Source organism: Pyrus communis, chromosome 1, assembly GCF_963583255.1.
Source record: "Pyrus communis chromosome 1, drPyrComm1.1, whole genome shotgun sequence".
NCBI classification, from domain to species: Eukaryota; Viridiplantae; Streptophyta; class Magnoliopsida; order Rosales; family Rosaceae; genus Pyrus; species Pyrus communis.
This window is the reverse complement of record NC_084803.1, coordinates 22,796,732-22,809,514: the sequence shown is the minus strand read 5'-3', so window position 1 is coordinate 22,809,514 and position 12,783 is coordinate 22,796,732. Positions and strand designations below refer to the sequence as shown.

The window sequence follows — 12,783 nt, the reverse complement described above, 5'->3', positions numbered from 1 at the left end:
CTCAATCTCCCTTGGTTTTTTTCATGGCTTCTTTCCTGGCCTGCACCATTATGTGGGCCTAAAAGTACCCAACATTAACAAATATGAATTACAATCATCTTGATTTTCAAGTTCATTGCGTACACTAAAGCATGTGTAAGGGAATCATTTTACTCCTTAACTTTCTCTTGCATTTACTTAAACATAAGGAATAGGAAGTGTAAGTTTTCACTTGAAATCCATAATCAAATACCTAAAAATCATGGTTTGTAATAAATAGAAAAAAAATATATAAGAGAATGAAGGTAATCTAGTTAGCTGAGAAGAATTTTTGTGATACTAATACACAATTACTATATATATGATATTTTGTGTCAATAATATAATAAAATATATAAGTAATATATCTACCGACGTCGTATTGTTAACATGAAACGTGGCAATAGCCTTATTCACATATTATACAAGTTGTTCAGTTTGTCACCACCTGTCCAGTAGAGAACTGTGTATCTTTGTGTTTTTTTTCTAAAATTTATATCAGCTGATCATCTGCCACTAGGAATGAATAACCCATTAAAATCCAAACAGGGCATCAGTTATATGTCATGGAGTATCTGAAACCAGTAGCCAGAGTTGGGGGATGCGACAGAGTCGTCCGAGTAGGAGGAGGAGCTGCTAATAATATAATTTAAGCTTTTACATACCAATCTTGTTTTCTTTCCCTTTTTTGAGAAAAATATCAGTGTCAATGCGTCACGTCAATAATACCAAATACCAAACTTGAATAGATGTATGACGAATTCAAAACATCCCGTCATTCGTTACTTGTCTTGAGAGGAAAAAACCATTTTTCGTTTTTGCTTGAGAGGAAAAACCCTAGTCGCTAAAGCTAAAACACACAAAAAATCCTCGCAACGGACCTTTGTCTTTAGTCTTGGTTAAGGCAGCAGTTCCTCTTACTCTATTCTCTCTCGTTCTGTCTGTTTTTTCTATTGTTTTGCTCTTTAATTATGATAAAAGAGTGTTTCTTTTAACGTGTGACTTCTTAACTATTTTTAACACAAACGTTTTAAAATTCTTAATCATTTTTAATAAAGTTTCATTTCCAAAAGAAAATTTCATAGTTATCAGGAAAATTTTGTACTAGTCACTTAAATCATTATCATAAAATGGAAATCTTGCACTAATTATTAATAACAAATCAACGACTAAGTTGAAGTCGTTGGCCGCATATTCACACCTTCCTTTCCTTATCCAGGAAATGAAAATTATTAATATCTTTTATAATTTACCAAATGTACTGACAAAAACTCTGACAATTCAGTCTGATTGAAATTTATAGTGCCAAAATCATAAAAATTTTATGTCGCTCCAGAACATAAAATAATCTAAGTTTTATAACGATCAGATCTTGATTTTTATATTTTTAAACAAATATTCAATGCTTAAAAATTGGGAGTATTCCATCCCGAGAACATCATAGAAAATAGCCCAAAAGCATTCTCTTCATATTTTGCTCCGTATAAAATAATGGCTTAATAATTCATTTACCTACTGAAACTGTCATTTAGTTTCATTTTATCTTTCGAAATTGATTTTGTCTCACTTTGCCTCATGAAATTATTATTTTCGTTTCATGTAGTCTCAGTTTAGCCATTTTCATCAATTCCGTCAAATAAATGTGACATTAAAAGGTAGTATGGACATTTTATTTTTGACACAATTCTTTGCCTCGAACTTGCCTGCTAAAACAATCCCAATTCCATTTTGTTGATAACTCTAATTCAAACTCTTGTTTGTCTCTCTTGGGGATTGATGTGTAGCTGTAGTTGCAACTGTGGGATTCAATGACTGACTTGAATTAGATTTTGAAACACAACCAATTATTTGCTTTTAAAACACAATGCATTACTTGCTTTTCCAACAGCTGCAACTTTAGCTCCACACCTATACGCAAGAGAAATAGACGGGGGTTTGAATTAGAGTTATTGAAAATGGAATTGGGATTGTTTAGCCGGCAAGTTGGAGGCAAAGAACTGTGTCAAAAGTAAATGTCCATATTACCCTTTAATTTAACGTTTATTTGACGGAACAGATGAAAATAAGGTGAACCGAGACTAAAATGAGGCAAAAATAGCATTTCATAGAGCAAATTGGGACAAAACCAGTTTCATAGGAATAAAATGAGACTAAATGACAATTTCAAGACAAATCAGGTAAAACGTGCCAAGTGAGGGACATATAATGTGAAAAGCAAATGCCGCCATGCATGTTGGGCCATGGAACATGAGTGAGATGGTGAGAGATACGGAACTAATGCGAGGAAATTAACGCAGTACGATTTCTCATTACTGATGAATAAGACTACACAATGACTTGAATAAGCAGGTACCTAACTTTCACTTGACACTAAGCTGTTTTTTTTTTTTTTTCATTTTTTTTTGGGGGTAAACGACACCAAGCTGTTAGGTTAACTAATAACCAACATTTTTTTAAAATAAAAAAAAAAAAAAAAATCTAGTAACCAACATGTATATATGAATAACATGCTAGAGAAATCAAAATTTTAAACCAAATTTGCAAAACAAATCATGTGTAATCAATGATAAATAAACACATTTATCGACACTTAATTAATAATTCAATGATCAACAACTACTTCATTTGGTTATACAATTTGGTTTAAAAATTTAGTCAAAAAAAAATCTAATGTTTTAAAAGTCAGGAGTATGGGATACTTCGAAATATCATAGAATTTTTTATATATAAATACTTAATATTCAGTGAGATCATATGTAAAACTTAATAATTGAGCTATGCTTGCTAAATTGTTTAACAAGTAATGTTTACAACACAAATATGCTTACAATGTTTACAACACAAAAATTAATAATGTTTACAATGTTTAATATTGAGCATATGATATAATCAAACAATGTTTACAACAAAAATATTGAGCATATGAATCTCAAATTTAAACATGGGCCCTGTATATTTATCGTTGTTTGGTAGACATTGTTATCATAATGTTTGCTAGGGTATTGGCATCTAGTGTGAAATTGATGCCTTTCATGGAGGACACTAATGCATGAGGCTCTTTAACGCAAGTGTGAAATTGATGCCTTTCATTGGAATATCATATTTGTGTTGTAAACTTAATAATGTTTACAACACAAATATGTTTTGTGCTAAATGAATTGAAAAGGGCACAAATCAGATCAATTGTGTTCTTTGTGAGGTTCTTGTCAATTTCTCGTGTAACATAAGGCCTATTAAAAGCTATATAGTGTAGTATTATGCATACATGTGACTCACTTCAGTACGAAATCGCTACATGTTCGACCAAACAAAAAAAGAAATAATAATAATAATTGAAAAAAATATGGCTAACAAATAAAATGTACACAACTTGAAATAGTGTTTCACATGCCTTTTTTTTTTTTTTTTTTTTTTTTTTTTTTTTGGGTCGAAAAACATCTGCACTTGTTCACGGGTTTTATTAATTAATGTCCCCTTTATCGCTTTGTATACAATAGGACGCATTGAGGCAACCAGTAACAAAAATTAAAACCGAAAAAGAATAAGAGAATAACGAGAACATATCAAAATTATGAAGAAAAAAAATGAAAATTATGAAAGGTGAGTATAATATCTTTGCCAATAAAGCAAGCAAAATTGTTAATTTCACACAAGCGTAGATTTACTCTGGCGTTTATCAGGAAATAAAAAATAAGAAAGACTATTACATGCAATGAGAGTCAAATTTTTATTAGCTCGCATTTTCATCCTATTCTGAACCAATTCCAAATTGTGCCCAAGGACAGCTAGCAATAGCATACCATCCCTTTCCACCAAACTTTGTTCCACATAATTACTCTTGCATTACCTACTTCATATGGTGCAATGTACGGTGGTGAATATCCATACACAAGTTCAAAAGGAGTGAACTTAAAGGATGTATGATAAGAAGTATTGAAGCGCTACTCAACCCAAGGTAGCCAGTGCACCCATCTCTTAGGCGTCCCCCCTCCCTTCCAAAGCACCTCAAGTATGTTTCCAAACTTCTATTAATAACCTCATTTTGGCCATCATAAGGATGATAGGCAGAACTCATACACAATTTAAAACCCTGCAACTTGAAAAATTCTCCCCAAAATGCACTAATAAACACAGAATCCCTGTCACTCACAATGAAACTCCGCAGTCCATGGAGTTTGAACACATTATCAAAAAAATGAACATTTGAGCCCCACTGCCAGCAGTGTAAGGGCAGGAAAAAGCAACAAAATAAACAGATCTTCCTTTGCAATTGGGCAGTCCTACTATGAAGCCAATACTAATATTAGTCCCCATCTTCTGAGGGATATGCAATGGTTGCAACAATCCAAGATGAGCTATGGTTTCAAACTTATTTTGCTGGCAGATGTTGCATTTAGCCACAAAGTTCCTAATATCCTTCTTCATAGCTTGCCAATAAAATCCCCTTTTGATTATGCGATTGGGCTGCACATTTCATAGTAGAACGAGAAGGCTCCACTAAGGTATTTTGAATTCCTCCTTGTATCCTAGAAAGGGCATCTTCCGCCACATTCTCACAACTAATAATCAAACCTCACGAGATTCATATAGCCGACCCTATTTAGTGAAATAAGACATGGTTGCTGTTGTAATCTGTTACAGATATGACTGGTGTAGAAATGTGTGTTAATTTCTTCTACCAATGCATTATTTTTTACACATGCAACGCTAAAAAAAAAAAAAAAAAAAAAAAAGGCTCACCATAAAGACTTTTTCTAAGAAAACGGAAATGAAAAATCATCTTCCTTTTTCAGAAAATTAATAAAAATCCTTGAACATAATTTTATTTATCCCCTTAAAATTTCCCATTTATCATTGGGTCTCAAATATGAAATTTTGGCGCTCGATTGTGGATTGACGCCCAAATAAAATAGATAAGTACGTAGAGAAGGTTGTGGAGAGTAACTTTTGCAACTGTGCCGACAAGAAAATTTGGGTAGAATACTAGCAGTCATGTAGGTGCCTCTTCCGTTGCATCACCAACTATATAACCTTGTTTCTTGTCCCCTCTCCGTGTCTTCATAATTCTCCCAACCTCCTCTCCTCCTCCTCCTCCGAGCTGGGTTCGGTCAGCAATGGTAGTCTCCGGCGTATTCATTAGACCAAATCAGTACCTGTTTTCATGCCTCAATCCTCCAGTTCCAAAACTGAATCACAGTTGCAGGCAACAGGTTTAGTGGAATAATAATATTACATGTCAATATTATCGTGCTGTGTTCTTCTTCGCGTTTCCCTTTTGTTTTTTGCTTTCGTTTTCGGGTTTCGGATATATTCATGAATGGTTTCTTCTGATGCTTCAATGGTTTATTTATTTATCATTTGTGGCAGCTTTGTGTTAAGGCTTCAGCTGGTAACTCAGATGGTGAGGACTGCAAGTTGATCAGAAAAGGAAAGGATGGATGGAAGATCGATTTCTCTGGTGAAAAACCGGGCACGCCATTGCTGGACACAGTCAATTACCCAGCTCACATGAAGAATCTCTCCACAGAGGTAGGCTGGCAACACAGATAATAAACTCACTTCTAAAACAACAGATCAAGTTACATATAATATAATTTCGTCACAAATGCCCTGTTTTCTTGTAGCGGTTGATTTTTACGCTCTTATTTTCTACAGGATCTTGAACAACTAGCAGCAGAGCTGAAGGTAGATATTGTTTACAGTGTTTCACAGTCAGGTGGGCATCTCAGTTCAAGCTTAGGTGTGGTGGAGCTGACAGTGGCACTGCATCACGTGTTCAACACGCCCGACGACAAGATTATATGGGATGTTGGTCATCAGGTGCAAGAAATTAACATTCATTAATAATTTGATTGAAAAGAAAATACTGTTTTAACTTAGAGTAATTGATCGAAAGACGTTGAATTGTACCGATCTACTCAATAGTTCTGAGACGCAATTACTTGTGCAGGCGTATCCTCATAAAATTCTTACAGGAAGGAGGTCCAAGATGCACACAATTAGGAAAACTTCAGGTCTTGCCGGTTTCCCTAAGAGGGATGAGAGCGTTTATGATGCTTTCGGTGCAGGCCATAGTTCTACGAGCATTTCTGCTGGTTTAGGTACCTGTTTCTCACCTTAACCACCTCCCAAACCGAGAACCCCATTTCAATCTCGACTTTAAAATACAAGTCCAAGACAGTAAATGGATAATTTGCGAATTTCATCTGACTTTTGTTTCCTCGAAAACTTTATGACAGGCATGGCAGTGGCAAGAGACCTACTTGGGAAGAATAACAATATCATTTCAGTGATTGGAGATGGAGCCATGACTGCAGGGCAAGCATACGAAGCCATGAATAACGCAGGGTACCTTGATTCTAACCTGATCGTCATATTGAATGACAATAAGCAAGTCTCCTTACCCACCGCCACTCTTGATGGCCCTGCAAAGCCCGTTGGGGCCCTCAGCAGTGCTCTGACCAGGCTCCAAGCAAGCACCCAGTTCCGCAAACTTCGCGAGGCTGCAAAAGTAAACCTTTAATCTTGCAAATTGTGATTCTTCCTATTCTGACCTGTTCAACTTATTTAAAAAAACCTGACTATGAAAAATATCTTTCGAAGAGTATTACAAAGCAAATTGGAGGCCAAACACATGAAGTTGCAGCAAAAGTAGACGAGTACACAAGGGGAATGATAAGCGCTTCTGGATCCACTCTTTTTGAGGAGCTTGGGTTATATTATATCGGTCCAGTGGATGGGCATAATGTTGCAGACTTAGTCACTATTTTCCAGAGAGTGAAAGCCATGCCGGCCCCAGGGCCAGTTTTAATCCACATCATGACAGAGAAAGGAAATGGCTATCCCCCAGCTGAGACAGCAGCTGACAAAATGCACGGTATGAGTCAGAACTTTATGATCCCAGTAATCAGATAAGGAATCTTATGATGATCCTTATTTTATTTCCCTGTATTTTCAGGTGTTGTCAAGTTTGATCCACAAACCGGCAAGCAATTTAAGACCAAATCCCCTACACTTTCGTATACCCAGTACTTTGCTGAATCACTGATTAAGGAAGCTGAAATAGATGACAAGATTGTAGCCATTCATGCAGCAATGGGCGGTGGCACTGGTCTAAATTATTTCCAGAAGAAGTTTCCAGATCGTTGCTTTGATGTGGGGATCGCTGAGCAACACGCTGTTACATTTGCAGCTGGTTTGGCTGCAGAAGGTCTGAAGCCATTCTGTGCTATCTACTCATCATTCCTGCAACGAGGATATGATCAGGTGAGTTGATAGAAAGGAATGGTGATGTAGTTTACTTTTCAAATCTAAAGTTTTCAACAAAATCACTGCTTCATATGGCACTAATGATTTATAATGGGTATACAGGTGATTCACGATGTAGATCTTCAAAAACTACCTGTCCGCTTTGCAATGGATCGAGCTGGCTTGGTTGGTGCAGATGGGCCCACCCATTGTGGAGCATTTGATATCACATACATGGCTTGCTTGCCCAACATGGTGGTAATGGCTCCGTCTGATGAAGCTGAACTGATGAACATGGTCGCCACAGCAGCAGCCATAGATGACAGACCTAGCTGCTTCAGATTTCCAAGAGGCAATGGTATTGGAGCACTTCTCCCTGCTAATAACAAAGGAACCGCACTCGAGGTTAGTATTAAAAAAATTCAAAGTTATTAAGTGAGTATACAAAATAGATAGCTGAAATTCGTTGACCAATATTGAACAGGTTGGTAAGGGAAGAATATTGATGGAAGGCAGTAGAGTAGCGATTTTGGGATATGGTTCCATAGTTCAACAATGTGTAAAAGCTGCAAACAACCTGAAAACCAGGGACATATCTGTTACAGTAGCCGATGCACGATTTTGCAAACCTCTGGATACCGAACTAATCAAGCAATTGGCTAGGGATCATGAAATTCTTATTACAGTGGAAGAAGGTTCAATCGGAGGTTTTGGATCTCATGTATCCCACTTCCTAAGTTTAAGTGGTATTCTAGATGGACCGCTCAAGGTACTATATTTTCCTATTATTCTCATAACATCACTGATTTTTGTTCTTTTGGTCTCTTATCTCTTTGTCGACCCTAAAATTCTGGGATTTTTCTTTGCAGTTGAGAGCAATGGTACTCCCTGATAGATACATTGATCATGGAGCACCACAGGATCAGCTTGAAGAAGCAGGGCTGTCCTCAAGGCATATCTCAGCCACGGTATTATCTCTGTTGGGGAGGCCAAAAGAAGCTCTTCACTTCAAGTGAGTGCACAAGTGGACTTAATTTTGTTGCCATGGTAACTGTTCATAAAATTCGCAGCTTTGGCTATCTTGGTTTGAAAAAAAACGAATGTCAAAAACCAAACTACACAGAGCATATTTGGGGTGCTCATGTATTATGGTACAAGACCCATTTAGGTATCAGATAGAACAATCAGTGCATAATTAGTGCTTATGTTGTTAGCAACTGTATTATATTGAAGGATGCATGGTGTGAAACTTGAAACAAACAGAAGAATTTTTTTCATGCAGAGAGTTCTTCACTCATGTACCCTACTGCTTATAAATGGGGTTCTTTAGTTTGAAAATTTAATCACATTTGGTGTGTGCAACATATGATTACTCTTCCGAAACTCATCTTTGCAGCTGTATAATTAATTGGCAATTGGCTAATCTCTACATTAAACAGCATTCTACAGAGGTCCTCACCCGCAATTAGCAGTGAAGACCAACCATGTGTACAAAATAATTGGTCTATAGCTTGAAATGCAACTGTTGATCAACTGACAACTAGTTAATTAGAAAAACAAGGTTTAGGAATTTTGTCATCAATAATCCATAGGTGTAATACGCTCCTAGCAAACACATCGAGGATAGCAATTAAGTTTCATATCAATTTTGCTACAATTCTAGGATAGCAATTAAGTTTCATATTAATATTACTATTCCAACGAGGAACCATAAAGGTTTCATATCAGTTTTGCTATGTCAACTAGGAGCCACAAATCATTTTGTAATTTAAGTACATACCTGATGTTCAGCATCCTTGAATACTCAAATACTGAGAATATGCATTCATTCCAATCGATTCAAGAACGAGAGAAAGAACTAATGCCCTATCTAGGATGAAGATCAATCATGTGGGAGCAGCTTCCCACACAGGGAACTCAAAGTGATTAGTTACAGCCAATCAATCAGAAGACAAGATCAATAACCTTGCCAATCTAACAGTAAAATCGACAACTACACAATGGAGCCTTGTATACATCTGAATTGTATAATTTGTATTCACCAATAGTCTCCACAGGAACAAAATCCATCCTTAAAATGATGGAATCTCTTAGCATCCCGAGCGATTATTTCTCTCCCAACAACTTTGGTGACAAATTTTATCCAGGAATGACAGTCCCCACATACTCTAAGGTTCTTAAATATCCTGATAACAGTATCCTTATTACTACTCATCAACAGAGCAAAGGAAATAGCTAGCTTCTCACTGTGAGAGTGCAAAGACCTCTTCTTGTGCTCCTCATCCAAATCTTGCAACACAAATCTTGTATCAGGAATATAACCCAAAATTTTTACCCTGTCCGTCAAATTTTCTAACATTTCATTTATCTCTCTCAATCTTGGATGCGACAAATCTCCAGCCATGAAAGTGTGAACCTCCCTGTCTACATCAACCCAACTCATTGCAGGATTCTTCTTGAATTTCATATCCCTCAGTGTGCTTTTCATCCCAATGACTTGACTCCAATTACCAGTTGAAGCATAAACATTTGTCAACAGGATATGAGAACCCCCGTCACCTGGAGCAAGTTCAAGCATTTTATTAGAAGCTCTTTCTGCCATCTCGATCTCTCCGTGAAGTTTACATGCACTAATCAGTGTTCTCCATAATACCACATCTGGATTCCTGACTTGTTTCACTAGTGCTTCGGCCTCTTGAAGTCTCCCAGAACGCCCCAGCAAATCAACCATGCAAGCATAGTGATCTACTGTCAACTCAATATTATGATTATTCGTAACAGTAGCAAAGATTTGGCAGCCTTCTTGAACCAACCCTGAATTGTTGCATGCCAAGAGAACACTCAAAATTGTTACTTCATTTGGCTCAAGTCCCAAGTCTTTCATTCCATTGAAAAGTTGAAGTGCTTCATGTCCAAATCCATTCTGGGCATAACTATATATCATGGAGTTCATGGATACCACATCAATTTCGATTAAGTCATCAAAAACAGACCTTGCCATTTCTGTACTTCCGCATTTCCCATACAAGTTAATAAGAGCAGCACCAGCATATATGTCTCTGTCCAATCCAAACTTTGTGACCATAGCATGGATTTGTTTTCCTTCAACGATCATAGCAAGGCTTGAGCATGCTTGAAGAGCACTAGATAATGTGAAAGAATTCGGAACTATTGAACTGCGGATCATTTTTCTGAACTTTGTCAAAGCCAACTCTTCTCTTCCATTTCTTACAAGACCCACAATAAGAGATGTCCAAGTTACCTGGTTTGGATTCAGAAACCCTTTAAAAACCCTTAGAGAATCATCAATCAATCCACATCTAGCATACATAGTTAGAAGTGATGTCTGTGAAGCCACAGCGAGTTCAGAACCCGACTTGATAGCAAGACCATGGACCACTTTACCATTAGATAAATCATCCAAATTCCCACAAGAGATCAAGATGCTAGCAAAAGTATATTCATTAGCCTTAATTCCTTCCTTGATCATGTTCCTGAAAACATCTAGAGCTTCGCCATCATCACCATGCTGAGAGTAACCAACAATCAACGTTGTAAACAAAACAACATCCTTATCCACAACACGATTAGCCACCCACCGCCCATCTTTCATTCTCCCAAACTTCACGTACATATCAACAAGAGCACTAGCAACAAACACGTTCGACACCTCCAGACCTAAAACCACTGCCAACCCATGAGCCCTCCGCCCTTCATTCACAAGTCCCAGATTACAAAAAGCCTTGAAAACGCTCGAAAACGTGAACTCATCTGGGAAAACTCCATCCAATGCCATCTTCTCATACAAACCAATTGCTTCCTTACTTTTTTTACGGCCAACATAAGAAGATATCATCGAGTTCCATATGACAACGTGCCTCTCGGGCAATTCATCAAACAGTTCGCGTGCATAGCTAATGTTCCCACACTTCAAGCCCGCATCGACGAGCTTGTTGCCTACAGAGAGGTGAATGCAACCGGATTTGATCATATGGGTCTGAACAATTCCAACGTCCATCAACGACCTTGTGTGTATGCATTGTTGAATCAGAGAAGAGTAAAACTCAGTGAAGGATTGAGAAGAAGATGTGAGGTTGTTGAGGTGGTTCAGTTGGCTTAGTCTTCTTGGTAAGTTCATTTCAAATGATATGAGCAAATTTGAAAGCCTGGGCAACCAAACAGCCATATTTACGGGTGCAAATTAAGACTCACTACCCGTACTTTCAAAGTTGAGGAAAATTATGCTGATTTGTTGTAATGCAATATGTGGATGGTCCGCATCACATGAATAGTTCTTTACTAGTCATTTGAATAAAAATGAGATGGATTACTTTATGTACTATTTATTTGAAAAAAATTGAATAAAGTGAATAGTGTTGCTACATTATTCTCTCAAATGAAAAAATTTATAAAAGGAGGTTCATCCGTTGATTGTAAACTCATAATTCAATATCAAAGAGAGAAGAGAAGAGGAAAGAAGAGAGATGTGGAAGAAATTACCAATGAGATGGGCTAGAAAGAGAAGAGCAAATAGTGAGAGTTATTATTGTGCTCCTATTATTTCAAATAATGAGAGAAAGTAGTACTGCTAACCCGAGGACATAGGTACACTTGCCGAACCTCGTAAATATTGTGTCTTATTTACTTTATGTTCCATTGTACACATATCCTCAATTTCACAACTCGTTATCAACAAGAAGATCTCTCATGTAGGTGGAAAAAACAACGCCATAAATCCGGTAAAGCACTACTACCTCTCACCTCTGTCGGCTAGAATCTTACAGATAAGAAAATCTTTTTACTTTATCTTCATACTTTTGTACGACTAATTTTCTTAAAGCAAATATACATTTGATTATATAACTATTATTATTAGCAGCAAATGGCATGTGAAAAGAAAATAAGTGATTCAAAGTTAGGTGGCACAGGTCGACACAAAAGACAGTAGCTTAAGACTTGTACAAAAATCTCATCATATTTCTTTTATTCAAAATTTAAAAAGTGGAAATCATGGTGCCATGAATTTAGGGAAACAGAAAAGAAAAATTAGATATACCAAACTGTTGACAAAAGAGGAAGAAGGGGGAGTATAGTAAGTTAATATTTACTTTTTCCTTATCATTGTTATTAATATGATTAGTGGAATAATCGCTCATCATACATTAATATATATGTGAATGATGCAGCACCATCGCCCTTCTTATAATAACAATTAGGGTAAAATACACAAAACTACCTCAATTATAGGTCGAATCACAATCTCATACCTCATATATAAAACATTCAATGTCATACCTCAACTCATGAATTCGTTGCATTGTCAGACTTCCGTTACATTTTCTGTTAATTTGGGTGTTAACTGATGACGTGATAGGAGCGAGGCTCACTTCTTCGCTAACTAGAGTAAAAAATTAATTTTTTATTTCAAAATTTAACAACCGACCCCCAGGAATCATGCGTGAGGATAACAATTCTCCCCAAAAATCGTCCCCCTTTGTGGATGGTGGAAATAATCGA

The 12,783-nt window shown here is 36.8% G+C and overlaps 2 protein-coding genes across 2 annotated transcripts; one reads left to right on the top strand and one right to left on the bottom strand.

Annotated features, from left to right (window-relative positions):
* The first annotated feature begins 5,069 nt into the window (after positions 1–5,069).
* Positions 5,070–8,649, top strand: LOC137734900 (probable 1-deoxy-D-xylulose-5-phosphate synthase 2, chloroplastic). Its single transcript, XM_068474221.1, has 10 exons — positions 5,070–5,228; positions 5,386–5,547; positions 5,674–5,838; positions 5,969–6,119; positions 6,258–6,529; positions 6,622–6,895; positions 6,977–7,284; positions 7,390–7,671; positions 7,751–8,035; positions 8,136–8,649. Exons 1-10 carry the CDS (start codon positions 5,133–5,135, stop codon positions 8,280–8,282), a joined length of 2,142 nt encoding a protein of 713 aa, XP_068330322.1. The 5' UTR covers positions 5,070–5,132; the 3' UTR covers positions 8,283–8,649.
* On the bottom strand, positions 8,352–11,492 carry LOC137734891 (pentatricopeptide repeat-containing protein At5g65570). The gene has a single exon (XM_068474210.1). The coding sequence runs from the start codon at positions 11,450–11,452 to the stop codon at positions 9,305–9,307; it is 2,148 nt and encodes a 715-aa protein (XP_068330311.1). The 5' UTR covers positions 11,453–11,492; the 3' UTR covers positions 8,352–9,304.
* Between the last annotated feature and the right edge of the window lie 1,291 nt (positions 11,493–12,783).